At 33.2% G+C, this 19,102-nt stretch overlaps 1 protein-coding gene across 1 annotated transcript in view; it reads left to right on the top strand.

The window, feature by feature from the left end:
• Positions 1 to 19,102, top strand: part of LOC126886511 (zinc finger protein 501-like) — a 61,971-nt gene that overhangs the window by 18,764 nt on the left and 24,105 nt on the right. Inside the window, exon 3 of the mRNA XM_050653482.1 lies at positions 13,658 to 13,774. Within this exon, the coding sequence (XP_050509439.1) occupies positions 13,658 to 13,774 (117 nt within the window). The remainder of the gene's footprint in view (positions 1 to 13,657; positions 13,775 to 19,102) is intronic.

Genomic DNA, 19,102 nt, shown 5'->3' on the forward strand with positions numbered 1-19,102 from the left:
TTTTTGACCCCACCCCCCCTCAATGTGCGTTACGTAATACTTGAACGGTCCCATAATTATTTTTTATTTTTTTTTTTGAAAAACTGTTCTTTTTTAATTTTATATGATGTAGAACCAAAATATACATTCAACCCTAAATTTTCACTTTTCTATCTCCAACCGTTATTTTTTAATAGCCATCTAAATATTACTTCTTCTATATAAATAAAAATGAATGTTTGTATGTATGTATTTATGTACCTTATAGTCTCGCAAACTATGCATTTCATCATATATGATGACCTCAATGAAAGTTGTTGTGCATGAACCCGGGAAGGGTTCTGACTTGGTAAGACCAACCTAAGTGAAAAGGGGGCTGGCCCCCCCATAAGTATTTTTTATTTTTTTGGACAAACTGTTCTTTTTTAATTTTATATGATGTAGAACGAAAATATGCATTCATTACCTAAATTTTCACTTTTCTATCTCCAACCGTTATTTTTTAATAGCCATCTAAATATTACCTCTTCTTTATCAATAAAAATGAATGTTTGTATGTATGTATGTATGCTTCTTTTCATGAGCATTTTTCAGTGCGTCACAAATGGTAGAAAAAAAGGTAAGTCCGTGATAATATACATTTTAGTGACATGACATTTTAGTTAAATCTGACAGTTGTCACATTTTATTTGCAATTTGGCATAAAAGCAAATCAATTGTGTTTATTGCATTTATAAAATGGTATTTTCTTTGATTTGTATAGTCTTATAAATTGTTCAGATTATATTCGTAGATATATTATATAATTCGCAAATTATTTTATTTTCGATTATAGCGCCATCTATTGACAACAAGAATAAATGTTATAAATGTCACCGACTAAATGTAATCACCGACGTGCGTTTTTTTCTGTCACATACAATTTAATGCATTAGAAAGAAATCGAAAAACTGTGACGCACTGAAAGATCCTCATGAGAAAAAGCATATGTACCTTATAGACTCACAAACTATGCATTTCATCATATGATGACTTAAGCAAATTTGTCGTTGTCGCGGCGGAAGGCGGCGGCGGGGGACACTGGAGATTTGTTGAGGTTCGACGAAATTAACGAATTAAAATTAAATAAATTATGCGATATTTTAAGATTTGTGAAAAGTTAAAAATGGCTATAGCTGGGATATACCTAGAGGCAAGAAGATACAAAGACAAAAACGAAAATATTACAATGGGTGCTGACAGGCATACGAAAAAAAAGATGGTTATTTGACGTAGAAGACGACTTGAAAACTATGAATGTAAGACAATGGATAAGAAGGACATAAGGAAGGTCTAAATGGAAGGGCATAGCAAGACAGACAAAGACATATCAACGGTTATGATGTAACATTAAATCTTAACACTAGCCTGGCTTAGCTTACCTACCTAGAAAGCCGGAAGGGATCATTTTGGCCCCACGCTCTTTAATCAATTAAAACTTAGTTTAAAGAAATTAAATCTACTCTAGACGATAGAATCTGATTTTATTTTTTACTTTCATTGTTTAACACATTCGCTGCCTATCAAAACATTCGGAACACCATACAGTTTGCAGTTTTTGATATTTGCCACACATTGCCTTGTTACAGCCGCGGCAATGATTGAAAGTATGATTTCCTTTACAAAATATTTTCAACTGATATTTTTGTCGTTTTTGGATAGTAACAGTGATAGTTGTTGGTAGACCTGGTGTTGCTAGGCGTAGTTCCAAATTTCGGAAGGCAAGGTGTGGGGCCCATAATTCTTCACACAGCCGAAGAATAAACTTACAAAGACTGAGTCTACTTCCAGTTATTTCTTTATAAATAATCCATGCATTTATTGCTTCCAAGTCAAGAGTATTATAAAACACGTACATAGGCCATCGTCTTGAAGTTACTTTTGTAGTATAAAGACGCGTCATTTGGTCCTCTACACCCACAATTGTATCTTTGTGTTGAGTTGCGTTCACCAACAATTTTATGTTTATTACGTAGATGATCAGTACCAGTATAAGGGTAACCATTTACAATAAACATACATAAATATAATTTTAGCCATCCGACAGAAATTTGAAAGAAAGGCTCGTCGAATTTCCCAGAAAACGATAATAACGTACACAGGGCCAATTTGGCCCCTTTAGACTTCTATGGTAGATTTGTTAGAAAAACCATTTAATAAATTTAGTAAACAATATTTTTTTGTATTAAATAAGTCTTTGTATCAAAATATTAAAAGTCATAAAATATGAAATTATTATTGCCTCAAATAAAAAAAACTACAATAACTTCAAATCGCAACAGGGGCCAAATTGGCCCCTCCGACTTTCTAGTGTTAAATGTAAAAGAAGAAGAATAATTAAAAATACATACAATACTTAATTTTCTCCCTTTTAGCACCTAACTGACTTTACTATTTTATTATTTATGTTTTTAGGCACTTAGTTTAATTTAAATAGTTGATTTTATTTATCTTTAATAACTTACTTCTAAACAAATGAAAGACACTGAATTTATATCTTTTATTTTACAAACTACGATATCTAATTTATTTATTATACCAAATCTACTAATGTACTTACATATAGTCCGTCCGCTATAACTTTTCCCCTGCGGTACGACTCATTTTCAATCAAATTAAGTCAAAACAGAAAGTGACACGTACGCCGATGTGTGTAGTATATAGTATACAGTATACAAAATGTAGCAGCTGACCGCTGTCCCTCCCTAACATTCCATCTCAACCTTACCCATTATCTCTATCCTCAAACCTATCTCATCCACACCCCGAGTGACGGATGAGTCCTATTGACCGTGTTTGGAGTGGAAGGGGTCCACTTTGCGTGGGGGGTGTGTATGGCATATTGTCGCACACCCTACACACAAACTGCGTAACCTGCGCCTCTCCCCATTCAAACACTCCTAATTTCCCGCTACCAACCCGCACTGGCCAGCGTGGTAGTGAAATGGCTAATTTTCCCCCGTAAATGACATGACACAAACTAGAAAAAGGCCCTTAGTCCCCGGCGGCCCAACGGTCCCTGGTGACGGTAGCCACCAGATCGGGCCAAGGGCAGAGGGTGCAAAGAATCACCGGGATAGACACGGCTACCATGGACAACGAACATTGCATATTGCCACTTATAACGTAAGAACGCTTGCAACTGAAGATAAGCTCATTGAATTACAGGAAGAACTTAACTGCATAAAATGGGATGTACTGGGACTTTCCGAAATACGAAGAAAAGGAGAAAACCAATTAGTTTTAAAATCAGGGCATCTGTTACATTCCATTGGAGAAGACGATAAGGCAGTTGGCGGCGTAGGTTTTCTCGTCCACAAGAAACACCTAGATAAAATTATAAAAATAGATAGTGTAAGCTCAAGAGTTGTGTACCTCATACTAAAATTGAACAAGAGATGCTCTATTAAAATTATCCAAGTATATGCACCCACGACGAGTCATAGCGATGAAGAAATAGAAAACTTTTATGAAGATATAAATAGAGCTATGGAAAAAGATAAAACCCACCACCTAATCTTAATGGGCGATTTTAACGCTAAACTTGGATATAAAGAAGATAACGCAGAAGTGGCTATGGGCTCATTTGGATATGGTGAGCGAAATGATAGAGGAGGTATGCTACTAAATTTTTTGTTGCATCATCGGCTATACGTGATGAACACATTTTTCAAAAAGAACCAACAACGTAAGTGGACGTGGGCTAGTCCAGATGGCATAACAAAAAACGAAATTGATTTCATCATCACAAACAGAAAAAATATTATCCAAGATGTTACAGTAATCAATAAAATCACTGTTGGGAGTGACCATCGGTTGGTTAGAGCAAAAATATTGATCAACCTTAGACAAGAGAGGACAGCAATGATAACAGAGAGGCCTTCTAATAAATGGGAATCGATAGAAGATAGTGTAGCTTATCAGAATCTCATAACTTCAGAACTGAAAGAAGTAGAACATCTAAATGAAAATGCATTAGATATAGAGGTGACAAACATGCGAATAAACAGTGCGATTCGAAACGCTCATAGCAAATATAAGGAAAAAAGAAAAAACAAGATAGATAAACTTACTCAAACTACTAAAGACCTTATAAACAAAAGAAGAGAATTGAAAAACAAATACACAGAAAATTTTGCAGCACTTAGACAGTTAAACAAAGATATCACAAAATCCATTCGAAAAGATGTCAGAAATTACAACACTGAACACATAACTCACGCCATTGATAAAAATAAGAGTTTAAAGGTACTGCGCCGACAAATGACTGAAGGATCGAAAAATATTTGTAAACTTGTAAATAAAAAAGGAGAAATAACAACAAATAAGGAAGATATTTTAAAAATTGCTCAAGATTTTTACTCAGAATTGTATAAGCGAGAAGAACTTCCAGATCCTGATCAAAGTCAAATACCAAAAGTTCAAAATGTAGGCTCAGAAGACATCCCAGACATCACAACAGAGGAAATAAAATCAGCTCTCTCGGAGATGAAAAACAATAAATCACCTGGAGAAGATGGGATAGTCATTGAACACATCAAAGAAGGAGGAGAAACGTTAATAAATGTGTTGAAAAAGATGTTCAATGTTTGTTTGACAAGAGGCGTAACCCCCTCTCAGTGGCATAATGCAATAATAACCATAATGCATAAAAAAGGTGACATTTCAGATCTGAAGAACTACAGACCTATTAGTTTGCTCTCCCATACATACAAACTATTCATGAAGATAATAACAAAACGGCTTGTGAACAAACTGGATAGTTACCAACCTTGTGAACAGGCTGGGTTCCGCTCCAGATACGGAACAAACGATCATCTACAAGTTATAAAAACGCTAATAGAAAAGTGCACAGAGTATAACAAGCCTATCTTTCTTATATTCGTGGATTATGAAAAGGCGTTCGATACTATAGATCATCATAAAATGCTTCGAGCATTGGCGGACTGCCGCATTGACTACCGATATATCGCCTTGATTAAAAGTATCTACGAAACTGGTACAGCTTGTGTTCGACTTCATGAAGATACCAAGAAATTTAGAATAGAACGTGGAATTAGACAGGGTGATACTATCTCCCCGAAATTGTTTACAGCTGTTCTTGAATATATGTTCAAGCAAATGGAAGGAGAGGATAATATGGGAATCAATATAAACGGGGAGGATCTGAACCACCTAAGATTTGCCGATGACATCGTTTTAATATCTGATAGAGTTGATAAAGCTACAAAAATGCTGCACACGCTCTATAAAGTGTCAAAAACAATTGGTCTTAAAATTAACACCTCAAAGACAAAATTTATGACCAACCTTGTAGTCAGCGATAAAATTCAGATTGGGAGTCATAGCATCGACCAAGTAATAGCTTACAAATATCTAGGACATGAGATTCGCTTAGGCCGAGATAACCAGACAACTGAAATACAAAGAAGGATAGGTCTTACATGGGCTGCCTTCGGTAGATTAAATAACATTTTCAAGTCTAATATTCCAGTTTGTTTAAAAAGAAAGGTCTTTGACCAGTGTGTTTTGCCGGTTCTTACATATGGTGCAGAAACACTAACTCTGACAAAAAGAACAATAAATAAAATAAGAGTTACACAACGCGCTATGGAAAGATCAATGTTAGGTATTACCATCAGAGATAAAGTACCAAACCTAGAAATAAGAAGAAGAACAGGAGTCACGGAGGCAGTTGAAAGAATAGCCATGGCTAAATGGGCTTGGGCAGGACATGTTGCCAGACTGACGGATGACAGATGGACCAAAAAGATTCTGGAATGGCGACCAAGGCAGGAGGCATATCGAAGCAGAGGACGACCACCGACTAGATGGACGGATGATATCAAGCGCATCACCACAAATTGGATGCAAGAAGCTCAAGATAGAAATAGGTGGAAATTTTTACGGGAGGCCTACGTTCAGCAGTGGACAAATATAGGCTAGTTGATGATGATGATACAAAATGTATATACACATCGACGTTCGTTTCAATTTATGTTTTGACTTAATTTGATTGAAAATGAATCGTACCGCATGAGAAAAGTTATAGCGGACGGACTATAATTACAATTACAAAAATATATCGCGCCCGACACATATCAAAATACACCGACGTATTTAAATTCACAACTGACTTACTAATTCCAAAAACCCCTAATTATACATTATTACAATGTTCCAAAACAAGAAAGATTATTACGGAAGAATTCATCTTATTCTAGAATAACAATCGAAGGGTTATTTACACAAATATCAAATAAGCATTTTCCAGAAATAAATATCGATGTTAATATACCTGTTTAAAAGGTCCGCTTTTAAAAGCATTCAAATTCGGTAAACAAGGCCTTTCTGTTAAATTATAATAAATAGGCAAGGAGCTGAAAACAGTCGGGTGACAAAATCACGTCACAGTATGTATCGAGCGTAGTAGTGACGTTTTTATTTGCAAGTTTTTTGGGAGTTTTCTGAATAAACTTTGAGTGTCCATGTTTCGGACAAGAAAAATTAATCGTGCATTGAAAAACCGCCATCGTTTTATATTTACGCACGGCAAAAAATATTGCTTATCAGAATGAATTAAATTGATACTTTTATATTGGGTAATATGTATTATTTTTTAAGTATTTTTTTTAATGTTAACTTTGACACATTATTGATTTATTTCTAAGACGGTACGAAGTTCCCCGGGTCAGCTAGTTGAATCTATATTTTTTTCGACGAGTACTCAAATCTAAGTATCCAAGCTTAAATAACGGGAAAACGACTTTATAAAATATAGTACCTGCTAAACTATTATCAAAGTACTTCGGAATACCTATCAAATGAGCTCCAGGAGAAGTTAATAGCATCAAAATTAAGCAAGTTATGATGAAAATAAGAGAAACCTTTCGATTTTTTTTGGAAAAAGTGAAAAGTGAAACATACGCCATTTCCACAAAAATTAAAATTTATAGTAATCTTTACATTTTCTTAACATTAGCATAAGTAAGGATTTCAACAATTTTGACCGGTTTAGAATGCATATTTTTGAAAAAAAGATGTAATTTAAAAAAATCAGAATTTTTAAAATTATCGTAATTTTAATTTTATTTTGATAATAACTCCAATAATACTCAATATAAATAAAAAATGATATAAATATAACCAAATTTTAGTTTTTTCTGTATCAAATATTTTACCTTTTTTGCTATTTCCGTAGGGTAAAAAATAACTGAGATGGAAATGTTTAAAGTTTAAATTTTGGTGTAAGAACCATGTAATCGGGACCATTTTTTGACCTTTATTTTTAAAAAAGTAAGAGGTTTAAAATATGAAGTTCAACGTGGATTAATACCCCTTGGATATAACTTTTAAATGGTTTTCAGGTGAACCTGATTTCGTGAATATTAACGGATTTATTTAAAAAGAAAACAATAACATATTTTGGAAAAATTTTTAAGAGATGAATTTTGAAGCATAAATTTTAAAGCTATCAACTTGTTCCGGGCCTCATTTGATAGATATTTCTAAGTACTTTGACAAATGTTTAATAAGCTTACCTACGTTATAAAATGCATCATTTTCCCGTTATTTAAGCTTGAATACTTAGATTTGGGTGCTCGCCGAAAAAAATATACATTCAATTACCTATAACTCACTTTTAGTTAATACTAAAAGGTTCATCGAGTAATGAGTTTATTTAATTTTTTATTATCTTCAATTTTCTTAATAATAACTTTTTTGTAAAAACTTACAGTTTTTGCGTTATTTATGAAAAATCGGTTAAAACCATGCATTTTTCTCACGAAAAACTAAAATCTTTGATCAAAAAGTTTTAATTTATTTTAATAACTTTATATGACATTATGTTGCTTAGAATTTGTCCCTCTATCGAATTATGGGTTATTTTTAGTAAAATAATTTTCACCCCCGAGAAGGGGTGGCATCCACCCCCAGGGTAACAGCGCAAGTTGGCAACATGTCACCTTTGTTCCATAAGACATCCTCTAACCACTCACCAATTTTCCAGCAAATCGATGGACGTTCAACGAAATCGGAGGTAATAGCTCATCCACCTTCAATGACTGCACTAATATTTGTAGGTAAATGTGAAATGTTTATAATATTTTTTTGTAGGTTAAATTTGAAGAAAAAAGTTTTGAGAAAACTTTGCAAAAATGGAATTGCCATTTAATTTTGTGACAATTTTACTTCTTGCAGATTTTTTTTCATGGATGTATAAATTTTCGTAAATGCTATTTTATGTTTCCTTTCACGGTTCCCGGGAAGGGGGGTTATCGTGGGAGGTCTTGTCACTGGGAATTTTCCGGCGTCAACTTATTTCATAATGATTCTTTAGTCAAAATTCAATGGGAGCGAAATCGCAGCACGTTCTTTTTTTAACTAAGCGCGAAATGCATTTTTTCTGCACAAAGCTCTACTCTTCCGTAAGCATTTTACATCGTTTGAAATTCATGTTGTATTACCAATTTTTGTTTCTTTCAAAAACTATCAGAAGTAATTTTGGTGACATTAATACATTAGCCTGAATTTTTTCAGATTTTTCTGACTACTCTAAGAGTACCTTTTGAGGTTTTGAAAATGATTTTTTCACTTTTTTAACAGTTTTAAACGCTTTTGAGATAGTGCTCTTTTTCCGGGTGTGAGTATATAAATATACTTTTTTCAATTTAATGATATTATTAGTATATGTAAAGACAAAATACAAGCTTAAATTAGGCGCCAATTTAAAAAATTACCTACATAATATAAGAGAGGTATGTATTTTTACATTACAGGTGTTACAGGTAGAAATTCAATAACCATGCCGAATTCGACAAAAAACTAGTGCCGTACAAAGGTATAATGGAACGCATATTTAAAATGGCATTATAATGTTATAATAATATTATTATTTAAAAAAAAAATTGTTTTCTTTTTCAGTACAAAAAATGTTGTAACACTTTGCCAATTTATTATACATCTAATATCTCTAATAATTGTTAATATTTAGCGGTCAACATGTATCTGCATATTTGTTTATATAATAAATAAATTATATAATATTATAATTATGTATATTATCGAATTTCTACCTGTAACATCTATAGTGCAAAAAACACGTATTCCACACAAATATAATACATTCCACATGCATTCCACATTCATATGCATGTGGAATGAAATTTTTTGTGCTGCTATCCTTAACCCCCCTGTATCATAAGAATATGATTTATTTTCCGAATGAAATTTTTTTAAGTATCACTTAAATACTATAATCGGATTTAAATCTGATCTGGGCTATATACTGGCCAATATAATTTTTAAATTGAATCTCATCAAGATAAGTATTCACTATGCTAACGACAAGAAGAAGTGCATTAGCACCAATATGTCATATCCAATATGGCTTTCAAATGGCAAAACATGATTTTCTAAAATGTTTTCAATGTACATATCAGTTGGCATTCACCTAATCACCTTCACGTGTTCGGTATGTCCTTTCAAAGCAATACCGCTCCGTAGCTCTATGCCGCCACCACCAAAACTAACGTTCTGTATGAGGTTACAACTGACATACTGTTCGCCAACTCTTCTGTAGACGAAGTCTTGTAAATCTTGCTTCCATATGGTGAACGGTATGCCAGATGTAATCTCACAGAGGGTTAATTTTGGTGGTGGCGGCATAGTGCTATGGAGTGGTATTTCTTGATAAGGAGATACTGAACTTGTGGAGGTGATTGGGTGAATGACAGCTGATATGTACATTAAAAACATTTTAAAAGATCATGTTTTGCCATTTACCAGCCATATTGGATAACAAATTCGTGTACCATGACGCAGGTCTTAATGTCGGTAGAATAGTGAATACTTACCTTGATAAGATTCAATTTAAAAATTATACTGGCCACCATATAGCCCACATTAAATTTAAATCCGATTATACCATTTATATGAAACATTAAAACATCGGTTTCTGAAAAGAAATCCTATTTCTATGACACTGGGGGCAGCACAAATTTTTTTATTTCACACGTTAATTTCAAAATATGCAAAATTTTTGTCCGTTAGTGTATATTAGTTTATTTTTTAAATTGGCGCCTAATTTAAGCTTGTATTTTGTGTTTATATATATACTAATAATATTAAATTAAATAAAGTATATTTATATACTCACACGCGGAAAAAGAGCACTATCTCAAAAGCGTTTAAAACTGTTAAAAAAGTGAAAAAATCATTTTCAAAGCCTCAAAAGGTAGTCTTAGAGTAGTCAGAAAAATCTGAAAAAATTCGGGCTAATGTATTAATGCCCCCAAAACTACTTCTGATAGTTTTTGAAAGAAAAAAATATTGGAAATACAATATGAATTTCAAACGATGTAAAATACTTTGTGCAGAAAAAATGCATTTCGCGCTTAGTTAAAAAAAGAACGTGCTGCGATTTCGCTCTCAGTGAATTTTGACTAAAGAATCATTATGAAATAAGTTGACGCCGGAAAATTCCCAGTGACAAGACCTCCCACGATAACCCCCCTTCCCGGGAACCGTGCTTTGTGATTGTATGTTACGTTTACCTATTTGTTAAAAAAAAATCTAAATTTTTGTTCATAGCATTTATATGGCCGTTTGTTTCAATAGACCAAAAATGTTACCAAAATTATCGTTTAATAGATTATTCTTTTAAAATCCTGCATTATATTATTAAAATCACTCTTTTCCCATATCTAGAGACCCCAGAAAAAAATAGTATAAACATATTGCATAATTTTTTTGGTTTTTATTATTATCTTTATATTTTGCATCTATTTTATAATGGCCGGTAAAAATACCGGGGTCTGTTGTTAAGTGGTAATAATGGAATGTCTGTAGTTAAGGGTTAAATAAAAAAAAGAATGTGTGTGTGTACTTTGTACGCATGTAAGAAGTTATACTTCTATTATATGATTTCAACGAAATAAAATACTTTAAACAGTTTATTTTTATTTTATTTATTATTAAACTAATTTTAATACTTACCACTTTCCAAAAATCCAAAAATAAAAAAAAAGACAGCAATTGTCCGCATTTGAACCCGGGACCTCTCGATCTGTAGAGTCGAATCAATGACCCACGACTCAACGACCACACTGTTTATACGGTTTCTCGGACATAATGACAAATCACGGTAACAAATTGACGAAGTGACACAAAAATTATAATAAATATATTTACTAAAAACGCTAATATATTCTTTCCATGCCTTTTTTGGACTGACACACACATAACTTAAAAGATTTAGCAAAGAATGTACAGTCGGAAAAATGAAAGAACATATTATGTTTTGTTTTATATTAAATATTACATGTACTTGCGCTGGCCAATTTTTTGTGTGACACGGTGACAGGAAAATACAGCGTGTTTTATATGTTCGTTCATGGGTATTCTTTCATTTTTCCGACTGTATGTAGACGTTAAGAGAGAGTATAATATGTATATTCTTTGGATTTAGTAACGAACTCCATACTGTATGAGTGCGCATGTGTGCGGAATAATAAAAATTCACTCTCAATCGCGCCTAAAGAAGTATAACTTCAAAAATAAAATGAAACCTACGTTCATGTGTAGATCATTGATAGGTACTGTCAGTGGTAATAATTAGGAAATGGCTATTATCCCGTGGACGTATTTTAATAAGTTATTTTATTAAAATGTTTAATCTTTTTGCACTATTGAGGAGATTGATGTGTAATATATTTGTATTTATTAAATGTGGTTGTGCTTTTTCTCATGAGCATTTTTCAGTGCGTCACAGTTTTTCGATTTCTTTCTAACGCATTAAATTGTATATGACAGAAAAAAAGGCACGTCGGTGATTACTTTGGTAATTATTCTAGTTCGGTGATTATTCTAGTTGTCGATAGATGGCGCTATAATAGAAAAAAATTATTTACTAATTATATAATATATCTACGAATATAATCTGTACAATTTATAAGACTATACAAATCAAAGAAAATACCATTTTATAAATGCAATAAAGAAAATTGATTTGTTTTTATGCCCAATTGCAAATAAAATTTGACAACTGTCAGATTTAACTAAAATATCATAGAATTAGGGCCGGTTGTTCGAACGCTAATCAACAATGATCATTATCAAATATTTAATTACTGTCACCAACTGTCAATGTCACCTTTGATTGGGTTGCTGAAATCATAATTATTGATTACAATTATAAAATTACTTAATCAATTATGTTAATAATTGTTATGTTAATTGATTAACTAATCTCATAATTATAATCAATTATGGTTTCAGCGACCCAATAAAAGTTGACATTGACAGTTGTGACAGTAATTAAATATTTGATAATAATCATTTTTGATTAGCGTTCGAACAACCGGCCCTAAGGGCCGGTTGTTCGAACGCTAATCAACAATGATCGTTATCAAATAATTAATTACTGTCAATGTCAAGTTTGTTTGGGTTGGTAAAACATAATTAGTTACAATTCTGAGACTATAATCAATTAATATAACAATAATTATTAACATAATTAATAATAAATCTCATAATTGTAATTAATTACGTTTTCAGCAACCCAAAGTTGACATTGACAGTTTTGGCGACAGTAATTAAATATTTGATAATGATCATTGTTGATTAGCGTTCGAACAACCGGCCCTTAATGTTATAAATGTATATTATCACGGACTTACCTTTTTTTCTATCATTTGTGACGCACTGAAAAATCCTCATGAAAAGAACCATATATTAATAGGGCTTTTCATTCACAGTCATTTGTTTCGAGCTTCTGTCATATGTCGTATAATCCTTGTATATTAATATTATACACAGATTATACAACATATGACAGAAGCTCGAAACAAATGACAATCGATGAAAAGCCCTATATGTGAAGATTGATGTGATAATAATCGGTAATTAGAAAATGGCTATGATCCCGTGAACATAAAGTGTTTAATCTTTTTTCGCTATTGACGAGAGTGATAGGCTTAACATTAAACATAAAGATAAGACCTATAAAGCTAAATATAGAAGGGTAACAAATAAATTAAAATGCAGTCACAACAAAAAAGTTAATATGGTTAAGAAGATTTACTATTACCTAAGGTTGAGAAATACAAAACTATCGAGTGAATTACATAAATAAATTATTAATATTTTTAATAAATTATTAACTTTTCACAAATTGAGTTATCAACAGTACGATATTACTAATACTCGTCTTTGTCTGGGGACCCAAAAGTCAGTATTGCAACTTGCAACTCTTCCTTTATTTAACTGAAATATTATATTTATTTTTTATAAATATAAAACTAAATAAACTTTATTTATAAATAAATTAAACTTTATTGATTTATAAAACCAAATAAGGGATAAATGCAAATACACCAATAAATTGTCACTGTCATTGAAAATTATAAACATCAAAATTCGTAAGCTATCAAAGACATTATGTATTGTTTATCATTGTTTAACTTATTGTGAGTTCTATGGAAAAGCGGCTTAATTTTGCGATACTAGTTTCTGTGAATTAAAAATAGACCTAGTAGGTATAAAAAGTAATTCGTGAATAATTTCATGCATGGGAAAAGTTAGAGTGGAAGTACTATACCTATAACTAAACACTTTGATGTAATTGAATTTTTTTAAGATCGCGCAGTACAAGTTGAGATTAAGGAAGGTTTTGTTAAAGGTGCTCCAAGATATATAGAAAGTCAACTATCGACCTCCCTCGATCTGGAAGACTTGAAGGATGAAGATACATCAGGTGATATAAATAATAAAAATATTTAGGTTGAACTTATAGTCTAAGAGCTGGGAGCGGATTTTGTGAGTGATAAGTAATATGGAAAAACTATACGTGGATATGTTAAAAATTAGTTGTGTACATGACTTTCACCAACGGCCGGAAACCAGAGTGGAGGCCGAGGGTAGTTATAAGGGGTCAAAGTCGCGGTTTTTATTATTTTTTTTATGACGCCCATGATCGTGATAGTGCACCAAAATTTGGGAATAAGTAGGTCATGACGTACCTAAGCAAAATCTCTAAGGACGCAACGCTGCTTGGCCGACAAAGGGGTGAATATAAAAAATATAAGGGGCTTTTTGCGACGTTCGTGATTGAGATAGTGCACCAAAATTTGGGTATAAGTAGACCATGACATAAGTAAGTAAAATCCCCAGAGCCGGAAACCAAAGTGCGGGAGGAAGGTAGTTATAAGGGGTCAAAGTCCCGTTTTTTATTATTTTTTTTGTGACGCTCATGATTGAGATCGTGCACCAAAATTTGGGAATAAGTAGGTCATGACGTAACTAAGTAAAATCTCCACGAGTGGAATGCTGCGTGGCCGACAAGAAGGTGGGGCAGGGGTGAATATAAAAAATTTAAGGGGTTTGTTTGCGACGTTCGTGATTGAGATAGTGCACCAAAATTTGGGAATAAGTAGACCATGATATAACTAAGTAATATCCCCAGAGGCGGAAACCAGAGTGGCGGACGAGGGTAGTTATAAGGGGTAAAATTCGCGGTTTTTATTATTTTTTTTGTGGCGCTCATTATGGAGATGGTGCACCAAAATTTGGGAGTAAGTAGGTCATGACGTAACTAAGTAAAATCTCCAGGGGCGGAACGCTGCGTGGGGGGCAAATGTGCCAGGTCACAAAAAAATAATACATACTGCGACTTTGACCCCTTAAAACTACCCCAACTCTGGTTTTCGGCTCTGGAGATTTTACTTAGCTAAGTCATGGTCTACTTATTCCCAAATTTTGGTGCACTATCTCAATCTAGAACGTCGCAAAAAACCCCTTATATTTTTTGTATTCATCCCTGCCCCACCCCTTTGTCGGCCACGCAGCGTGCCACCCCTGGAGATTTTACTTAGTTATGTCATGACCTGAAATGTTATGAAATTTTGGTGCACTATCTCGATCATGAGCGTCACAAAAAAAATAATAAAAACCGCGACTTTGACCCCTTATAACTACCCTCAGCCCCCACTCTGGTTTCCGGCCGTTGGTGAAAGTCATATACACAAGTAATTCAACATATCCCCGTATAGTTTTTCCATATTACTTATCACGCACAAAATCCGCTTGTATCTCTCCGACTATTATTTTTTAGCTTTTGTTTATTCCACAGTTAATTTTCAGTCGTCATCATCATTGGCTCATGGTGACTATGACTCATGGTGCGTCTTGGCCTATTCTAGAATCAGCTTCCATTCATTCCTATCGTTTATCTTGGTTTTCCAATTTCGTACATTTAACACTCGTAAGCTATCTTCTACCTGATCCTTAAATCATGCTTTGGGCCTGCCTCTTCTCATCACTTCATCTCGTTTATTCTCTCTTAAGTGGCTAGCCACTGTAGCCTGTTTATTTTGATGGACCTACCATTACTAGACTCACTATAAAGGCGGTAAAGCTCAAAATTATAGGGTCTACGCTATAATCAGTTTTCCTGCATGACTTTATAAATATTATGTTTGAGAATTTAACATTCAATACAGCCTAACCGTTCTTCATAACTTTTTGTCACGTTTCTGACGCTTAAGTAAGTACAGACTTGATTAGAGTTCTAATATTTTTGTTCGTTTTGCGATGTATGATGTTAAAAATTTCTTTTTTTCTGAAGTGGAAATCCAAACGTCAAAACAAACATATTTTAAACTAAAATTGTGGTAAGCAATTTTTGTCATTATTTTATTACAAAGCTGTTATTTTTAATTATTAACAATTAGCGCTATAGTTCAGGCTGTATCGTCGCCCCCATTAGCGAAATAATTTCGATTCTATTTTTTTGCACAAACTTACTCAAAAAGAGGTGCTTATAACAAATCCACTGGGTGCCAGGCGGTACCTTGGTCGAAATATTGTTTAAACAATTAGGTTTTTTTAAACAAATGCACAAAAATAATTTTTTCACTTCGCACAATTTTGTTTTAGATAATTTGGATCATTCTCAGCAAAAAAGGTCTCTTGTGATTTTTCTCTAAAATTGATTGTTGTCGAGTTATAGGGCCATTTTCGTATTTTTCAAATTTTAAATCGCGTATAACTCGACAATAATCAATTTTAGAGAAAAATCACACAATAGATTTTTGCTCAGAATGACCCAAATTATCCAAAAAAAAATTGTTCAAAGTGAAAAAATTATTTTTGTGAATTTGTTTAAAAATATTGTTTAAACAATTTTTCGATCAAGGTATCGCCTGGCACCCCGTGGATTTGTTATAAGGACCTCTTTTTGAGTAAGTTTGTGCAAAAAAATGTAATCGAAATAATTTCGGTAACGGGGGCGACGATACAGCCTGTACTATAGCGCTAATCAGTGCCGGATTAACCAACAGGCAAAGTAGGCATTTGCCTAGGGGCCTCGGCCCCAAAGGGGGCCTCCCAGGGCTCAAAGTGAAAAAATAATTAGATTTAAATAAAAATTATAAATCATATTATGTTGAAAAAATCAAATATCGCGCAATACTATAAAATTGATGGTGGACGTATAAAATTACATTACAATGCATAATTTTGTTCATATAAAAAGCATATTTTGTGAGAATAAATCTATAATGAATGCCATTTGGTAGAAGGAACAGTACTGCCTATCAGCCTGCACGGTTTCTTAGAAAAGTAACAAGAGCAAGAGCAACAAATAAGTTAGTGCCCACTCCCTACCCTCTCCTTCATTACCCATGCCTTTCGCTACATGCCAGGAAAATACAATGGTCTCCAGGCTCATTTCTCTAAAATTAACAAACTTCTAATTTAAAAGCAATTTACATTTTTTGTGCCGCACACTCGCTTTAGTCGGTGCTAAAAGTTGCGTTGGACCCATTGGAGCAATATCGTATTTTGAATTTGTTCAGTCCGTGTACAATGTTTTTTCAGCTTCTACCCACCGTTGGGAAGCTACGATCAAATGCTTAAATGAAACTCAACTACGTGATCCCATTGGCAACGATCTAAAACCTTGTCCTTAAATTAAAAGAACAAGCAGCACTAAATGAACTGCAAGAGCTGATGCAACCAGAACTTTGTCTAAAGGTTACAACGCCTTCAAATCTGCTCTTCATACTCGTACTGAAGACCCTAATCAGAAAGCTGAAACAGTTCGTGAGGCTAAGTGTTTGTTGAAAGAAATGTTAAAACAGAAACATTTTTAGAACTTATCAACGCTGTCAGTAAATCATTACAGAGAGAAGAGATTGAACTTGAAACTGCAGTTCAGCTTCTAAAATTACTTTTGGAGTTCTTAAAATCCCGAAGAGATAATTCTGCTTAACACGAACAGAAGTTCTGCGATCTACAATACTCTGAATATACCGAAGAGAGTAAACAAACGCGAACAAGAAAACTACATTTTGATGATGCTAAATTCCAATGAAGCTTTTCTACAGGGTGGAGAAAAGTTAAAGGTTGAAACGAATCTACCAATTTCGGATAAGCTGATTATTCAGCTGAGTCGTCAGTTGACAGCGTACGAGTCAGTAACTCAGTATTTGGTATTTTGTGTGTTTTTCCAAAACTGAATGGTACTCAGACAAAGGAGTGTGCTTCAAAACTACATGAAAGCTATACTGATGATATTGAACCTGAAATTTAAGATGAACTACTGCAGTTCAAATATTTGATAGTCCACCTTCAGGATTTGTAGCGAAAACAATTTATTCCTGCTTTATAGTCTCTTTGGGTTATTTTTATGAGAACGAATTCGAATTGAAGTTTCGAAATTTTTCAGTAGCTTATAAGATTTATCTTACGCTAATTAGTACAAATGCAACAGACGAATGGTCATTTCCAAAATGAAAATTACTAAAAACTGTCACCGTTAGACAGTGGCAGAAAATATACTAGCATTTCCCTCAATTATGGCTATTGAGAATGATGTGCTCGAAAATGTGGAAGTAGAAGATATTTTAAGTAGTTTTGTTTCTATGAAATTCAGAAAAGTTGCTTTATAATAATTATAAGGCTTTGAAAACTCAAACTATATTTAATCCAAAATTATTTATAATTACATAGTTATGTAATAAGTAATGACATATCATTCAACGAGCATGTGATGATGGGTATTACTCACGATGATGAAGTTTGCGACACGAGCCGAAGGCGAGTGTCGTTATTCATCAGAGTGAGTAATAGCCACTACATGTGAGTAGAATACTATGCTTTTTCTACGACCTTCTTTTTTTTTTCATTAGAAAAATTATTATACTTTAAAATGAATCGTTCGTTTATGAATAACTATGACAAAAAAAAGACTAAAATAATTTTTTATTGCAAAATTTAATCAAAATTATATAAATAGTTTCTTGACTATGTATTTCTTTTTTTTTTAAGCAACACGTTTTACAAAATGAAACAAAAATTTTAAGTTTAAATCTACAAAATGTCCACTAATATATCAAAGAGATGCCGCTCGGAGATGGAGCGGTTATCAGGGGGTTTTGGAGAGAAAACATAAAAGTTTCTTGAGGGGCCTCCTAGCTTGGGTTGCCTAGGGGCATCAAGATTCTTAATCCGGCACTGGCGCTAATTGTTAATAATTAAAAATAACAGCTTTATTATAAAATAATGCCAAAAATTTCTTCAGAATCTTGAAGGAGGGGTTTTAAACTTTGATTTGATCACTTTCTGACTTTCATAATATAATTTTTAATCGAGTTATTAAGCCTTGAAAATGGCAATTTTTGCATTTTTCAAATTTTGGATCTCGTATAACTCGACAACAATCAATTTTAGAGAAAAATTATGAGACCTTTTTTGCTCAGAATGACCCAAATTATCTAAAAAAAAAATTGTTCGAAAAGAAAAAAAATGGTGTGTATTTTTTTAAAAAGTATTGTTTAAACAATTTTTCGACCACGGCACCGCTTGGCACCCTCTGGATCTGTTATAAGGACTACTTTTTGAGAAAGCTTGGGGCGACGATACAGCCGGGGCGACGATACAGCCTCGTCTATTACTCCCTGTAGAGACACAGACTTATTTTATTTAGAATTTCGTAATCGAACTTATACTGTAAATAAACCCTTACACAGAATGTGTAGAAATGCAAACAAATTTAATAGTAATGTTTTTTTTTCATTTATCA

Source organism: Diabrotica virgifera, chromosome 6 (assembly GCF_917563875.1).
Source record: "Diabrotica virgifera virgifera chromosome 6, PGI_DIABVI_V3a".
Taxonomy (NCBI): Eukaryota; Metazoa; Arthropoda; class Insecta; order Coleoptera; family Chrysomelidae; genus Diabrotica; species Diabrotica virgifera.